General features: G+C 39.3%; 1 protein-coding gene across 8 annotated transcripts in view; it reads right to left on the reverse strand.

The window, feature by feature from the left end:
* The window catches only part of LOC137103731 (transcription factor 4-like), a 198,727-nt gene extending 185,556 nt beyond the window's left edge, over positions 1-13,171 (reverse strand). For 2 of the 8 annotated variants that reach the window (XM_067484335.1, XM_067484339.1), the window contains exons 1-3: positions 12,290-13,171; positions 11,937-11,975; positions 6,716-6,788 (exon numbers count right to left, since the gene is read on the reverse strand). In XM_067484335.1, coding sequence (XP_067340436.1) covers positions 6,716-6,788; positions 11,937-11,975; positions 12,290-12,391 — 214 coding nt within the window. In that variant the 5' untranslated portion in view covers positions 12,392-13,171. The remainder of the gene's footprint in view (positions 1-6,715; positions 6,789-11,936; positions 11,976-12,289) is intronic. The other 6 variants (XM_067484336.1, XM_067484340.1, XM_067484337.1 and 3 more) reach the window with 5 other exon arrangements.
* Positions 13,172-18,247: the final 5,076 nt, after the last annotated feature.

An 18,247-nucleotide genomic window follows, 5' to 3' on the forward strand; every position in this document is an offset into this window, starting at 1 on the left:
TTGTCCACAAAAGCATCAGATAAACCAAACCCTAGCATATGTTCATCCCCTTGCCTCTGTGTCTGACATGTTATTTTTACACCGCATTACAATTTCTTGCTGCCACACCCTAATGTTGCTGATTGTGGTGGTAACCTCCACATTGGAGTAGGCTTATTATTGAACCTCACTGAATAAACCACTTCAAAACGATTCAATTTGTTATCAGCATCAAAACGTAGATTTCATATCTGCACATCTGTTAATGTTCTCGGAGCTAAAACTAGCTGGGTAAGTAAGAGCAGGTTAAAATGGGAATCACTATAATGCAAAAGGATATTGACATATGTTTCAGCCTCTGTCCAGTTATTGTCGCTAATTTCACAGTCAGTAAATCTTCCAGTCAGATCATTAAACCTGCCCAATCACTGCACATTGCAACAGCCACCTTTTCTCTTGCATACAGAAATGTTTCCCGATTCTCTAAATGTTTTAATATTATTATGAACTGTAAAGTGATGAAAATTGCTAAATTCTTTGCAAATGTTATGTTGAGAACTGCTAACTAGTCCTCCTATCTTCTTGCCAACAGAGGTCCCTACACTCTCGTACAACCAAAAGGACCATTTCTACTAAAAATGCACCCTTTTGAGACCAGTGGCAGCTGGTGTAGTAGTATTTTTCACCCTAAACAGTCAAAACAGTTGGATTACCACAGTGCAAGCATAGCAGTCTGATTAGGGTTCGGCACGGAGACCTCAGTGTTAGATGCAGGGACTAAATAATAATTTCTAAAAGTTTCAGTTTGCCCTAAAATCCAGTGCACATTGGACACACTAAGACATTTAGGGCTCTAAATACCACATGATGATCATATGTTTGCTATAATTGTAATAATACATATGTTTTGGTCATTTTTTTGGGTTGCAAATTACAAATAATCTATCTCGTCTTTCTTACAGAAGGACAGTTTCTTTAGCTGTTGATCTATCAGCCCAAACAGTCTTTCACAGAGTTCTAAACCCTTCTGATTTCTGAAAGACTCAGCCACTGACCTGAGTCTGATGCCGACCTGCTGCCAAATAGCCTAATCAGTTGTGAAGTGTGCCATCATTGACACAGCATCAAAGTGTTTTTAGAAACAGGGCTCTAAAAAGTAGACCAACTGGGCAGGAAAACTGTCCATAAAACCTGGTCCATTTTAGCATACGGTGGGTCAAAAGTCTTTTCCCAGTTTCATGTCAGGTAATAAAGAGTTAAAGGAAATTTTCAAATGAAGAGTATCTTAAACAATCCCAATACAAACACTAAACCCAATGATGAATTGGCTCTACTCACACGTAGTGTCTTATTCTTCTGAGGACTTCGGATATTGTCCAAAATATAATAAAAATACAGGCAGACACAAATTTTACTCTAAAAGCTCTGAATGGTCATACCTGTGATATTAACCCAATTAAAATGAAGCTATAGTCAAAAAAAAAGGTTAAATGTGAGGATAAAAGTAATGAGCGTGTACAAAGCTGGCACAAGCATTTTAGAGGCCCTTGGTGGAGTCTTAGCACTCAGACAGCATCAAATTAACTGAAGCAAGTTAATTGTAAATACATTGCTGTAGATAAGACAGTGTAGAAATTATTTACACATGGCTTTAAGGTAAGTCCATTTCTGGGGGACGCTGGTACAATGATAGACAATATATTAACCCGATAAGCTCTCAAACTGTTAATAAAAACATAATGCCATTGTAGGATAAAAGAAAAAGTTGAGGAATTCTGCTCTAATTTTCGGGCCCCTTGATGATCTCCTGAATATAGGCCTCAAGCCAAATCAGATGTATGTCTGATAGATTAATCCCAAGATGGGAAACTACAGGGTTGAGCATGGATGGATTACTGAACAGGCCTATGGGGTCAGACTACGGTGCCCAAGAGGCCAGAATCTCTATTGATATGGCAGTTCATGTCTACGTTTAAAAGTCATACAGCCAAGTGAAAAGACACAAAATTACTTAGTTAAATTTAAATAATTAGAGTCACATTAGGAGCAAAAATAGACACAGAAGGGGATGAAAAAAAGAACACACAAAAAAAGACACAAACACTCAGAGAGCCCAAGGGGCCCTGGACCAAAGCGTATGAAGAGTATGATGTATTTATTTTGTGTCAGAGGGCTCTGTTAACTGATGCAAAACAATCCCCAAGAGACAAAACACAACCAAACTACGACTGCAAACCTCACTGTGTCTCTTTTAGTCTCTGGGTCTTACAGCCTAAAAGAGGGATATTTACAGGACATTTACCTGTCTGTGCCCAGGAGCCCATTTTCTCATGATCTATCCGTGAAGCTGAAGTGATGTGAAGAAAATTTCTTCCTCCAGAAAATAACATTTAATGCTAAAGTGCTAATGCTAATGTTGCCTTCACATCAAATTCTCTTCACCTTTTCTGATATTTTACCGACCCTGCTTAGTGTCGCCATGTCCCAGCCCCTGGTCCCGCACCAGCCTTTGGAAACTGCTGCTCCTCGTGTTTGTGTAGTTCTATAGAGTTCCAATTAGCTGCATTCAAAAACAGTGCCAGGCTCATCAAAATGCCGAGGCCTGCAGAAAGCCACAGCAGGGGTGAGCAGAGTGTGTGTGTGTGTGTGTGTGTGTGTGTGTCCGTGTGCATTTGTTGCATTCTGTACATGTGGATGGGTGACCATGAAACAACAGTGTGTGTTTCTTTATCAAAAGAGAAAAAAATTTAAGATCCACATTGACGCAGCAAAGCTGAGGCCTAACAACCCGCTACAGATTCTCGAAAATCTAAGGCCCCCCCCCCCCAAAAAAAAGCGTAACATGTGTTGTCCTTCCTCACATTTGTATGCGTGGCACAGGCGCAAACATCACCCAAACCGCAGAGCACAAACAACAACAACCTCACAACAAAGCAGTCGCGGTTTTACAGCCACCTTACAAAATGGCTTCCCAACGCTGTTTAAAAGCCCAATAACATGAGTGGGAGCAACAGAAATTACCCGACGGTTTTCAGTGGAAAATAAGAACTCAGCAGTATAGCACTTCCAGAAATAAAGTAACATGACCTAGAGCCAGATACATGTTCACAGCAGAGAGGTAAAATGTAGAACTGTAGAGCCAAATATAGATACAGCAGGAGCACAAGTTTCACCTGTGGTTTACACAAAGAAATTCCACATGTAATTATGTAAACGTATTAAATCTTCCACCATGAAAGATTTAATACGTTTCACAGGTTGTCACACATAGGCCTCTCTGTTTTCTGTTTTAGATTTCATGGCTACATGCACATGAGGATGGATGGATGCTACTCCAATTCAGGTAATGCACCAGAAGCTGTTTGGTGACTTCCAACAACACCAGACAAACATGTGCAAATCAGAATAGTTAGCAATAAAAGCTCTCGATAGCAAACACAGACAGGGGTAAACTGTATTTATGCGGTGGGAGAGAAGTTGCATCTTGTTCATGGGCTCTCACTCTTCCTGCTTCCACAGCCAAACACATCAATGCTAACACATGTAAATCAGTGATTGAACTAATTGGAGATCAATTGTTTTTGCTGAACAATTTGCTATAAATCAATTTCTTGATTAAGCTACAACTCCAATTTCAAAGAAGTTGGAACGATGTGTAAAATGTAAATAAAAACAGAATGCAATGATTTGCAAATCTCATCAACCCATATTTTGTTGACAATAGAATATCATATCAACATATCAGATGTTAAAACTGAAACATTTCACCATTTAATGGAAAATATTTGCTTATTTTGAATTTGATGGCAGCAACACATCTCAAAAAAGATGGAACAGGGTGATGTTTAACATTGTGTAGCATCCCTTCTTCTTTTAACAACTGTCTGTAAATCTCTGGGAAGTGAGGAGACCAGTTGCTGGAGTTTTAGAGAGGAATGTTGTCCCATTCTTGTCTGATGCAGGATTCTAGCTGCTCAACAGTCCTGGGCCTTTGTTGTCCGATTTTTCATTTTATGATGAGCCAAATGTCTTCTCTTGGTGAAAGGTCTGGAATGCAGGCGGACAGTTCAGCACCTTGACTCTTCTCCTGGGAAGCCATGCTGTTGTGATGGATGCAGTATGTGGTTTAGCATTGTCTTGCTGAAATTCCAGATCAAACTTTTCCGGAGAATTTGGTGGTGTTTCTCGATCATGTTCACATATGGCTTCTTCTTTGCATGATACAGCTTTAACTTACATTTGAGGACTGCAGAGTGAACTGTGTTCACAGACACTGATATCTGGAAGTGTTCCTGAGCCCATGCAGTGATGTCCAGTAGAGAATCAGGCTTGTTTGTAATGCAGTGCTACCTGAGGGCCTGAAGATCACATGCATCCAGGTTTGAACTTTGGTCTTGTCTTTTGCTCACAGTGATTCATCCTGATTCTCTGAATCTTTTGATGACAATATATAGTGTAGATGGTGGGATCTTCAAAGCCTTCGCAATTTTACATAGAGAAACATTTTTTTCTGGAAATTTTAGACACAGTTTGTCACAGATTGGTGACCCTCTGCCCATCTTTACATTCGATAGGCTCTGTCTCTCTGAAATGCTCCTTTTATACCCAGTCATCTTACTGACCTGTTGCCATTTAACCTAAATAATTGTCAAATGCTCCTCCATTTGTTTTTGCAGCAAATACTTTTTCAGCCTTTTGATGCCCCTGTTCCAACTTTTATGAGATGTGTTGCTGCCATCAAATTCAAAATGAGCTGATATTTTCCATCAAATGGTAAAATGTCTCAATTTCAACATCTGATATGTTGTTAATGTTTTATTGTGAATAAAATATGGTTTGATGAAATTTGCAAATCACTGCATTATGTTTTTATTTACATTTTAGACATTCTCGTAACCTTTTTGGAATTATAACCCCCCACTTTTTGCGGTTGTAAATGTATCTGAATGCAGTAAATAAATCAATGTATGGAGGCATACATTTTCAAATGATACATGAAGAAACTAGCCCATCACTCACATATTTGCAGAGTGAGTGACAGTAACAAAGTACAACATGTTCCTACAGACTGACTGGCGGAATCAATGAAAACCGCTATAAACAGAATGATTTAAAGGTGCAGTGCATAAGATTTAGGGGCATCTAGCGGAGAGGTTATAGTTTGCAACAGTCTGAATACCCCCCCACCACATCACCACCCCCAGTGTGTCTGAGAAGTGCCATGGCAGTATGACCACACCTAGAAGCAGGACGAGAATGTCTCCTGAGCCAGTGTTTGGTTTGGCCATTCTGGGACATGGTAGAAACATGGCGGTGCAACATCTTGCCCTACGTGGAAAGTAAACCTGCTCCCTATGTAGATTTAATAGGCACATTTTAAGCTGCAGAAAACAAAATTACAAGTACTATATTTCATTTCCCTTGAAATAGTAAATCCCTCTAAATCTTACACACTGCACCGTTTACCTTTCATTGATGCTAAATTACTAAAAGTGTGAAAAGTGTGACTTCACTGATTTTCATTGTGCTTCCCACGGTTGGGGAAGTGCATGTACTAAAATATTTCTACACGTCTACCTTGAAAAATCCTCCTGATGATGTCATCGGCAGGACCAAGGGTACGTTCTCTTGCGTATGAGAAGACAACATCTGCAAGAGTTTTTAGGTTCAAATGACGGCATCTGGAGTCCTGGGGAGTTTTTCAGCTCCTCCACTACACTGATATTTTAACATAGGGAAAGCTGAGGGAAATTTAACACCATTGATATTGATGTTCTTTCAAAGCTAGAACCATAGAAGGCAAGTTGAAAATTCAGTGAAATCTCCCTTTTCAGGAAATGGAAAATCTGGCTTTAACTAACTGATTTACTGACTGTGCAGTTTACTGACTTCACATTTAGGCTCACATCCATAACATTATAAAACCAATGCGACCATGTTCTATCACTCATGAAACCAAACTGTGCCTGTTCAACAACACCACAGTGAACTGTTCTCCACAACACAGACACACACACACACAAACACACACACAGGAAAGAATGAGAGCAGCAATTCAGAAAAACAGGAAGTCTCCTTCAGGAGCAGCTGGAAAACAAATGCATTGCCCCAAAAATAAAGAAATATGATTAATACACTCTGAGCTCAAAACTGTATTTATCCCACAGCTTCTATACAACTTTTACTTGACATAAACAGGCTGTGCATCCTCTAAGGTCAGATTTAAGCACCTAGTCTGTTTTAATCCACCACTGAATATAGTCCCCATCGAGTGCACCAAAAATATTTGTTTTTTTAATATTTATGATTTATGTCTTCAGTAGCAATCAAGGGGATATGGACCACAAACAGGTTAAGGAATTACTAGAAGATTCAGGGGCTAATGCATAATTATAGTAGAAACCCTGGCTGCACTGCATGATCCTTAAATCAAGGTAAGATGTATGAAACATTTGAGTACAGAAAGTAGAAACAGCTCAACAACAAGACAAATCAGAGTATTCAAACAATATAAGTAAACATAATAAGCTGTTTTTCAAGTGTCCTCAAAATCAAGTGATTTGCAAAATAGCATAAAAAAAAAACTGCATCTGCATGTACAGAACATGGTTACCCACACAAAAAATTCAAACAGCAAGCAAAGCAGCAGCGAGCAGGTGTAAGAGGAAAAAGAGGAGGAGGGAGGCTTGAAGGGAAAGTGAAGAAAGCAGAGTGAGGGGGGGGGAGGCTGACGTACTTGAGCCGGAGAAATGTCCGCTCCCCAGGGAGGTCGGCCCGTTCTTTCCACTGCTAACAGGAGGGGAAAACATCTACAAGACAAACAGAGCACATATTACCTCAGAGAGCACTGACGCTGCAGACAGCAAGACACATCTCTACATCGCTGCAGCTATACATGAAAAGCTTCATTCCAAAAGTCCAGGACAATATTTGGTGTAAAAAAAAAAAAAAAAAAAAAAAAAAACCGGGCCAGATTCTCATTCCAGAATAATCTTGCTGGTCACTCAAAGTTGTTTATTTTTATGTTTTGAGAACAATTTTCTGCTTTTCAAAAAGAAAAAATAAATAGGGCTGGGTTTCTCAAAAGAAATCAAATGTTACTGTTGTCTTTATACAACCAGCTTTGCCTGATGTAAATTGCCTTTAACATCTATATTTGATAATGTTTTATTAAAATATGAACAATATTGATTAAAGAATGACTAAACAAATTAATAAATCTGATCAAGGATTTGATGCTTTGAGAGGTGGAACAAGGTCAAATGCAAGTCTCTAAATTTTGGCCATCAAGTCCCAAGTTATGGAAGGTAAGTCCAGAATTAGGTCCCAAGAGAAATCGAACCAGACCTAGGTCAAATACCAAACTGAAAAAACAAGTCCAAGACTGGGTAAAGCATTATTTTTGGTTGGGGACTCGTGGGGACACGTGACTCTGTTCTGTAATCCAATAATTATGCAGGCTAGATGTTGGAAATCATTTTTTTAGTTTCAACTTTTTGACTTTTTAGTCTTTTTGGTAATATGCACTAAACTGCATCTTCTGAATGTGACACTCATTCAGTATCTATGTCATGTCCACCGCAGTATCTGTGGTGGACATGAGGACCAAATGTATCTGCTGTTATATGGTCATCAACATATATCAACAGATTTCAGGAAGCAGTAATAACTGGCCTGTTGCTATAACTGTTTACATTAAAGCTACAGTATGCAACTCTTTCTGTACCTATTATATTCTCCAAAACATATGTTGATGTGAACAGATCATCATCAGTGCAGAGATATTAGCTTCTAAAGAAAGAAAGATTAGCCATTTCTGCTTGAATAATAAATTTGGTAGCCTCGTACGGCTTGATACCCAGCCCCAGTGATCACGCCTATGGAGAATTACTTTTCCAAAGCCCTGTGGGAACAGTTTTGAAGAGCAGAAAAAAATTTCTCAATCAACATCTATGAGATAAAAAACAGGATTCAACCGCTCAAACGAGCAGCTCACGTTGGAGAGAAACTTTTTCTCATTTGAAAGTGTCGGTTTTGCCAAATGTTGGATGGCTCATTTTGGAATGAAAAACTTTTTTAAAAACTTCATATTATACTTAAACATACAGTCTCGAAAAATATAATGGCATTATTTGGGATTCCCTTGTATTCTGCACAAGTTGGTCATAAAATCTGATCTTTACTAAAGTCACATTATTATGAAGCTGATAAAACAGTCATGGCCTTTCATATTTTTAATTGAACACATCCATTAAAGATACAAACTGACAGTGGACAACATCAACATCGACTTGAGTTGGGTGTTGGCAAACCTGGAGCCCAATCAATTAAATAAGAGAGGAGGGGGGTTGACTTATAAGAACACAGGCAATATGTGCTGATATGAACAATGCGTCATAAAAATGTTGAGGTTTATGTAGCTGGGAAGGGTTACAAAGTAATCTTACGTCATGATAACCTTTGAGGGACACAAGTGCCATCTTGAATTCTTTGTGGTCTGTATACCTGCGCTTGTGAGAGTGGGTAGAATGGGTTACGTCCATAGATTTTCTTTGGCTAAAAAGTTGCTAAAATTGTTGAAATTTGATGGACTTATGAAAAAGAAAAAAGAAAAAAAAAGGCACCGTACTTGGAGGAATCAAATTGCAATAGCAAACAAAAGTATTTCGAAAAATGTAGAATAATAGTTTTCCAGGGGTGAAGGATCTGCTAATTCGCAAGCCAGCAAACTGCCAGATTACAGTTGTACTCATACAGACAACGTGACACTCTTCTACTGATCTACTACTGATCGACTGATCTTTGACACAAAGTCAAAACACAGCTTCCATCTAACCAACAGAACCTCACAAGATGACACCTGCATCCCCCAAATTCCTACATACTGTATTGATGAGTCCATAGTTAAGACACACACACCTGAAGGCCACTGATACACTCTACAACACTACTGGGCAAATATCTTGTGGACAGATAAAACAAAGGTAATATTGTTTGGGAAGGTCACACAGCACTGTGTAATGTGTACAAACATGCAAAGATCATCGGACAGTGAAGATCAATAGAGGGAGCATCATGATTTGAAGCTGCTTTGCTTCCTCTGGACCTGGACCACTTGCCATTGTAGATGGGAAGGTGAATTCCCAAGTTTACCAAGATATCCTACAGGAAAATGTGAAGCTGGCTGAAGCTCAGAAGATCTGGGTGATGCAGCAGGACAATGGACCTAAGGATCAAAGCTAATTTACTGTATTACAGAATGGATTTATTTAGATCCATTATCCACTTTTCCCAGCCAGAGCCCAGACCTTAACTCTACAGAGATGCTTTGGGATGACCTCAAGACAGATAGCCTAGGAATGTGGCTGAGCTGAAGCACATTTCTAAGGAAGAATGGTCTGAAATTCCTCCTGGACGTTGTGCAGGTCTTATCCACAGCTACAGGAAGTGCGGGCTTGAGGTTATTGTGGCCAACGATATTTCCACCAACACTTTGAATGTTTAATGGGTGTGTTCAATAAAGACAAGGCAGATCATGACTGTTTGTGTTTGTTGATATTTGTGACTTTGGTGAAGATCACATCGCATTTCATGACCAGTTGATGCAGAAAATCAGAAAATTGCAAATAGTGCCATTACTTTTTTGCGACCGTATGAGGTAATCATCAGAACTAGTTACCATCTGCTCTACACATCTACATGAAAATCAAGGCCACATTACAGTAAAAACTGGAGCTGAACGCTCATGCCTGCTTGGTTACTATATGAGCTGCTATAAAGCCTCACAACGGAACAGTTCACAGTATCACAGTGAGACATCTGACCCTGACAGATAACCTCTCTGGATAAATGTCAGGCCTGTGTGTCAGCACATTCTCAGTGATCGCGAACTGAGCGTCACGCTTTCAGATGCTCAAAGCTTCTCAGGACTTTTTTTTATTCTTTTCTTTTCTTTTGAATTAACCCTAATACAAGTCAATTAAACCCTCACTAAACACAGTAAATACTTGATCTGTCATCGATCTTGTAGGGACCTGTAAGAGTGCGTGCTGGATACGGAGGCTTGCTCGTGTATTCACTCTGCCCTCACAGCTGCAACAAATAGACAAAACAATACATGTTTGGGAGATAAAAGGATTTAATTCTGATTATTAGCCATCTATTGATGTCCCAGGCCAACGAGTTTGAGTTGCTGGTGTCAGTCTTTGGGCGTGTTAAGACAGATAATGGCGTTAATTAATGTTCGGCCTGCGTTTGTAATGAGACGAGACGATTTTAGCTGCAGTTGCCCTCCTTTGTTTGAAGATGTCTTCAAGGACTATCTCCATTTTTTGTATTTTGTTTTATCTATAACATAGAACTTTCAGCCTCATACTATATACATAATGCTCCCTGTATGTATTAAAACATGCAATGCCCTGTAGATTTGTATCATTATAATATTCCTATTGAGGTCCTGTATGTCTGATAGATTTCCAGTATTAAATGTAATGATCTTATTTTAGGCCTTTTTCTCTTTTCCTTTTTCAACATGTTCTAACAGTGACTGTCATGGGTCTAAAAATTGTACAAACAAATGATTTTAGTGGCTTTTTATTAAGCTTTGCTTAATGTCAGTGTAACATTTCTACTTTATAACATAACAGTGACTTTAGAGTCCACTGGATGGACATAGGCTTTGATACTATTCCAGTTATGTCCTGTGCATAGTTCTGTGTTTTGTTCCTTTATTATTGTTATGGACACATATTATTTGTCTCTGGTTCTCAGTACCTACATAACGGTGGTTTTATTTAATGCCTTTTGTTGAAAATCTCAGCAATCTTGTAATATTTGCAGACTGTCCAGAGATGATCGTGTTCATAGTAAAACACCAAGTTATTGCATATAGGATATCACCTATGGTGGTGGCATAATATTATTATAATACTGATCAATCACAATTAATGCTGCTATAGAACTGTATTGTGTGTGTTCGGATTCAATGGTGAGGTTATAATCGTGTTTTGATTTCATGTTTCCTTTGCTCTCTTTATAATATATCCGTGCTCCAACACAGTGAGCACGCAGGCCTCAGCTGGGATTTTCTGATATTTTTTTTTTTTTATTGCATTAACATTCCTATAGGGACTTCAAGGTACTTTGCTGGGAATTTCTCCGCTGTTCCGCACCCTGTGCATCATCACTAGCTTTCCTTCCACTAACATTTACATATTGAGATGTTTTGTATTGATGGAGCTTTTTGTGACCTCTCTAAAATACACCTCCCTAAATAGTCATTTTTATTGTGTACGTTATTGTAGAAACGTAAAGTATCAAATGCAAATTGAGTGACTTTTTGTGGTATATTTGATGATATATGTCATAATATATTCTCTGTATCTCTCTACTTTTAAAGACAGAATTAATGTAAATCTGTTTTTTTCCCTCTCTCCCTCTCTTGATGTAGGGGTGTTTCTGTGTCTGTTTTTTTTTTTTTTTAAATTCTCCTCCTCTTCAGACCAAAGTTGCTCCCAGAGGAGGAGAGGCGAAGAAAAAACATGGCCGAGAGCGGGGACACTATTTCCTGTCCGTCAAGTTCACTACGGAGCCTATTCTTTTTTCTTTTTTTTTTTTTTCATAGAACAAATGATAATAAAATATTACACAAAGTTTGGAACGGAGTGGCGAGTTTGGGGCATTTAACAGCCTGCTGTAGAAACATTTTCAACTGCGAAGAGAAAGTGTGACACACGCCTCCTATTTCGGCTGCCTGTCTATCTGTCTGTCATGCAGGTTGATGATTCAACATCGAGTCTTTTGCATCTGAAATATTCTGTACAGTACCACACGGTGCAGCCTAGGAACTCACACAGACAAAAAGCAACATTTTCTACATCCTAACATGGGTAAAAAAAAAAACACAACTCATCAGGCTACACATAAAGGAAAGAAGGACTTAAAATGAGATATACTACCATGGATGTTGGGAACATTTTCAAATCGCTGTTTCGCATCTATAAGACAACAAAATTACTAATGCAGCATCACAATTCTCTGCACACACACACACACAAATGAACAAAAAGGAAATTACAAAATCAACATCATGCACTGACTTTTCTGCAAGTTACTCTACATCAACACACAACTTTTATCCAAATAGTTAAAAGCTAAGCTGTGCAGCTTACTGCCGTGCATACAATACAGTGTAAACAGTGGTCGCTGTGTGAAGCTTACAGGACTCCTTTATTTTCCTCTACGACTTGTACTGTCATTATACTAGTCTTGCTATTCATATTAACAACAAGAAGACGATGCGTTTCCTTACCGCGCTGAAATCCAGTAAGTCGCTCAGTTCCTTGTCTGTTCCCAAAGCTGCCATCCGCTGTTGATGATGCATTTTAGCAAAATCGCACGGACCTAAAAACATGGACAAAAATGAAGAGACAGATAGATGGAAGAGGATAGGTAGACAGATTGACAGATGGAGAGATAGAAGGTGGAAAGAGGGCAGAAGACAAGAGAAAGACCTCGGCTTTTTTGCGCACCGCTCCGCTCCTGGGTCGCTTTTCCTCCACAGCGAAATAAATCCAGTAAAACAACCTCAAAGCCTCGATCACAAATCTAGTTTTCTTTCATCCTCGGAGCAGGGGCTCAGTCCCGGGTTCCTGGTTTGGCAGCAGGAAATAAATCGCAAGAAAAAAAAAAATGACAGGAAATAACAGAAAGGGGGGGTCGACAGGACGGGAGTCTTTCCGCGTGTGTTTTCCCCCAGCTAAAGAAGTCCGAGCTCTCCGCGTTAAGACGCAGCTAGTCCGCCGCGGCTGGCTGTCAGTGCACACACACAGACACACACACACTCACACACACACACACGGTAGAAAGAAATAACACGCTGTGTCTGCGTAAGCCTCTCTGGGAGTAAGGAGATCACCTTAAAAATGAGTAGCGCTTGTTCAGTATATGCGCGCGCGCGCGCGTGTGTGTGTATGTGTGTCTGAGGAAGAGTGCGGGCAGGCTGAGCGCTGCTCCTGGCCGGGCTGAGGGTGCCCTCCGCTCGGCTGCGCGTGTTGAAGATCCTCGGGTAGGCAGGACGGATCCCATGTGCGTCTGGCACAGCCTCGGCGTGATAAATGTGTTGGTGCGGCCACCTAGCTTACATTCTAGTCCAACACCACCTCGCCGAGCACCGAACTGCCGCTGCTGCTGCTGCTACAGGAGAGAGCGGAAAATCTGAAAGAAAAATAAATAAATTTTAAAGAAAAATTGGTTTGGTAGTTTGATTGATATGCTGATCAGCGCGGTGATTGGCTGGGTTGATTTGGATCGGGGTTATAAGTCTAATGGAGCGAGGAAAATGTGATTTTTTTTTTGCCTGCTGGAGTTTGGAACTGTCTAGACGAAATGTAACTTTTAAAAATGTATTTTAAGATTTTATTTTTAGGTGTTAATTTAATGACATACTCCTGTTAATGTGACATATCTGCCAGCTTAATTTTTATTCAATTGGATGATTTTGATTGATGCATTTTTCTTTGTGTATTTTCTGGCAGTTTTCTGTGGCTTTTTAGTTATTAGTAATTAGACCAGAAAGTTCATTACAAGTGCAACACTTGACCTGCATGCTAACCACAACAGCACCAAAACACTTTGCAATGCTATTTTGTATTTATTTATTTTAATTTTTTTTTTTTTCTTTTTGCAGCCCACTGCCTGCAGGTACAAAATGACTGGCCTATTTCTGCAAATTACACCCTGCATGTGCAGGTTTCTCTGGCAGAGAAAAGGCCAGCAAAAACACGCAGGTGCAGGCACGAAATAAAGGCTTATTTGTTGCCATATAAAGTGCTCCTGCCTGCTGGCCCCTCCACAGCCCTACACTTTCAAACGAACTAAAAGCCACATAAAAGCCTATACAAAGAGAAAGAGAGAGATAGCACAAACCTACTTTTGACATAATACATAAATGTAAGCTCCTTTGAATTTGGATACAATATCCCTGTTCGGAGGTTAATTTTCAGTGTTAAGTGTGTTGATTGCACAATCTTGTTGTAGATTATGTAAACAGAAAAAACATTACATTAGTTTTAACAACCTTTTCAAGCTAACACACACCTCATACATCCTACAAGGCCAACTCTAAGAGAGATTACCCAGCATGGAAAACAGGAAACTCCCCCCTGACCCGAAACCTGCCAGACACCTACAGTAGAGTTCCTGACAGCTGCTTTTGGCATATGAGTAATGGAAAAAAATTAACAGGGAATTTACTCACATATGTGCAGGTCCTGTATTAATAGTTAATCGAGACCCTAAAGTCTCCTGCATCGGAACAAATCAATAAAATTCATTCAAACACAGAAGGCAACTTATTATGGAAGTAATAGATGCTAGATGCTAGAGACTGAAACGAAACAGTCTGCAAGCATAGAAATCAACTGGAGTCATCAACCTAAAGTTGTGCAAGTTGGATTAAATTAAACAAATGATTCATTTAAATGTGAGAGGTGTTGCTTTTAAATGGAAAAACAGAATGAGTTGATTACTGAACTGGCCTACTGGGCACAAGCTCGGGGGCCCAAGTGATCAATTGCCTCCATGGAAAGGAGCCTCTGTATGAAGTGACTGTTCATACTTGTTATTTTAAAGTTAACCTTAGTTAAAAGACATTAAATGGCCGCAAAGAACTTAAAGACACAAAAGGGACAAAAATGAAACAAAAATTAACTATAGACCCAGAGACCTGAGAGGTCATGGTGTCTTTGGGTCAAAGCCTATGATTAAAGTGAGTCTTAAAGTCTTAGAGCCATAAAGATGCAACAATTGACAAAAACATGTATAAAATCAATGCAAATAAACGAATGGCACCAAAATTACTACAGACTGGGTGATGTTCTCTATTGTATTCATTCTGTGCCTCTTTCAGTTCGGGGGTCCTGGCCAAATGAGGAATGGGGGGCCTTTACCTGTCTGTGCCCAGGGGGCTATGTTCTCATAATGTGTTCATAAATAAGACTAATCATCTGAGCTTACTCTAACATTACAATTTAATTTTACATTTTATTCATTTAAAGTATGTTTTTGTTTTTTTGTTTTTTGTGAACAAGCTCCAAAAAACTCAGTGAGTGCTACCAATAGATTAGAAACTGGCATTTTCCAACATTTCACCAAAGAAACATTTGTTAGACAAATATTTTAGGTAAAGTGAACATGTTATATGTGAATGTATGTAAAAATATATGTAAAAATCAGTTAGTGCTGCTTTAGGGTTAGATTATTTTTAAGTTATAGAAGGGTGTCTTCACCAAGTGATGTCATCTGGAGACATTTTTAAGCTAGAAGTAGAGAGATAGTTTGATATGGGGAAATCAATGTTAAGTTTAATAACATTTATGTATATCTACTACCCAAACTACAGCCAAAGGAGGAAGTTCAAAAGCCGTGAAGGCGTCCTTTAAACGATCAATGCAATCGAACTAGAGAGAATAAAATTGATTTGAAAAAAAGACAAATAAAGAGCAAAAAACAAGAAAAAACTTAATCTGTTCAGCTCTTGTTCAGGTGGAATGTTAATGAAGAGCATTAGTTTAACATCAACTTTTCAATTGTGGCAGATAATATATGTCGAGTGATTGGTGTCAAGAAAACACCAATCACTCGTGACATTAATGCAAAGTTTTTCTTCATTTTGTTCATGGAACTGTAGTCAATGACCTTAAGTCGCATTTTAGATCTTAAAGTCAAGCTGGCCTGTTATCCTCTCGCTGTTTCTCTTTCATTATCAGCATGTGAACTTGGGGAAAAGTTACATATCATAGGAAAAAACATCTTGGTTTTGTCTGAGTAGTTTGACCTTGAAATAGAGCAGGAACACACAGATATGGTCTGGCACAAACACAATATGTCTGTTACGTGTGAGTCAAAGCTGAGGTGCAAAAGTCATCCTTGATAGACAATATGACTTGAAGAGCTGAAAAGGAGAAAGCATTGGGGCAAGGAGGGGGTCAGTTACATGGATAACTTACTGGTATAGAAAATCTAACAGGAAATAAGAAAAATAGGTTGAAATGCCGCCTAAGACTGTCCTGTAAAATACAAGGATGTTTGTATGTCTCAAAGATGATAGGGTTGTGGCTTGTCCCTTCAGGGTCGCCATAGCCGAATGCGTTCCGCACGTTGATTTGGCGTGAGATTTTACACAGGACGCCCTTCCTGATGCAACCCTACCATTTTATCCAGGCTCGGGACCACCACCAAGGTGGCCTTTGATGGCTGGGCTGGGCTAGACCTGGTGGGGTGGGATTTAAACTCCCAGCCTTGTGCGTCCAAACCCAATGCTCTACCACTGAGCCACCAGGCCCCCTTGGATGTTTGCGTTGTATTCCAGCATTTATTACTGTTTAAGATATATTTTAAAAAAAAACTGTGTTATACCAGAGCCACCATAAAAATGGCAGCTGCGATTTTGGTGCCTGGCACAAGAATTGGTGCAATTTGAGTCACTGTGGCTCATGAGGTAGAGCAGTCATCCACCAATCCTAGGGTTGTTGGTTTGACTCCCAACTCCTCCTGGCACATGTTGAAGTGTCCTTGAGCAAGACACTGAATCCCAAGTTAGTTGCTCCTGGTGAGTGCAGGCCAGCTGCTCCCCCATCAGTGTGTGAGTGCGAGGTGACAGTGAGTCTGTAAGGGTGAATGAGAAGCAGTGTAGTAGATCATTTAATTTTAACAGATGCCTGCCAACTTATGAAGACAGTCGTTCAACTAAAGCTCTAGTGGCTCATATTAGAGAGTAGGGACAAATGACCTATGTATCTGCACTGCACTCTACTTTACTAGACTTTGATAAAAATGTTGAGTTCATTTTCTGAGGTATAATAGTCAGTAAAAGAACATCACACTGGTTTACACTTATGTAAACAACGTCAGTAGATATTACTCAAAAGTGTTATGTTTAATTCCAATATACACTGATCAGGCATAACATTATGACCAGCTTTGCAATTTAATACAACCCTAGATATTGGCTTCTCCATGAATTCTACTTTCCCAGATTTTAGGTTGAAACTGTCTAATTCTAATATGTGTTTATTATTGAGGTCAAAGTGACTGGCGGATTATGTTATTGTGTAAATGTGTGCAATTTGCTAACTACATAGATAAATTTAGAAAATAGTACAAAGGATGTCAAATATTCAACAGCTGAAGTGCAGAAAAGCTGCAAACACTCAACATACAGACAATCTGTTACAGATTTAAGTCAGCCTCAAAACATGTCTGACCACTGATGTTTTCAACGAACAAAAGTTACTGACGAGATTCGAAAAAGGTTAAACATTTAATAGTCTAACTGAAGATGTTTCAGACATTTAATTACAAAACTGTTTCATAGGAGGCAGTTTCAATAATTTTCAGAAGTACAGTATGAGTGAAGGGGGACTGGGTGGTCAGAAATAAGTGAAGTTACTGGCTGCATATGAACCAGGACATTTTACATCAAATCACAGTAAAAGCTCAGGCAATTTAGTGATCTTGCCACAGTTGTGGTCTTGACCAGTCTTCCCTGTTTGAGAACAAGACAAGACAGCGTGAAAATGCAACTGAGACGAGACAGAGACCTTAAAAAAGTGGTCTTAGGACCGATCTCAAGACAAATACCAATCTCGAGTACACAACCGAATGGAGAAATGCACTGCAAGGAGCGCAGATGACAATAGTAACTATAATGTCTCTGGGAGCAACTAAAAAGCACCTGTCAACCCTGTCAACTACGTTTCATCAGATTAATTATATTAGTAGGATAATAATTAGAAAAAAGGTTAACAACCATCTCAAAAAAACTCCAGTTTTACAGTGACCTCCAGGAGTGAACATCACATTGTATTCTGGGATTGATAGTGCTGAAGACGAATGAGGGGGTGATGTGACGGAGGCTTCTTTGTTCACAAATGCTGGCAAGGAAAATAATGTCTAATGTCTTTTCCAGAGGATCAAGTGCAAAGGTTTTAGTGCTTCAAGTACAGGCTCCAAGCAAAGTCATGGAAGACCTCTACATTAAGCATGTGTTTAGTGACAGCATATGATTTAAGGGATCTTACTGCATAGGTACATAACCTATTAGCGTATCCCGTTAAGTTGTTTGTCTTGTTTGTAGCCAATGCAGCTGCATTGCTATGGCAGATACTAAGCCATCAGCTGAGCACACACATTAAACCCTGAAGTAGCTGATGTTTGTGTGAAGCTGCTAAAAAATGCTGCCTGCGCTTCCATTAATTTACAGACAAAA

Source organism: Channa argus, chromosome 18, assembly GCF_033026475.1.
Source record: "Channa argus isolate prfri chromosome 18, Channa argus male v1.0, whole genome shotgun sequence".
Lineage (NCBI taxonomy): Eukaryota > Metazoa > Chordata > Actinopteri > Anabantiformes > Channidae > Channa > Channa argus.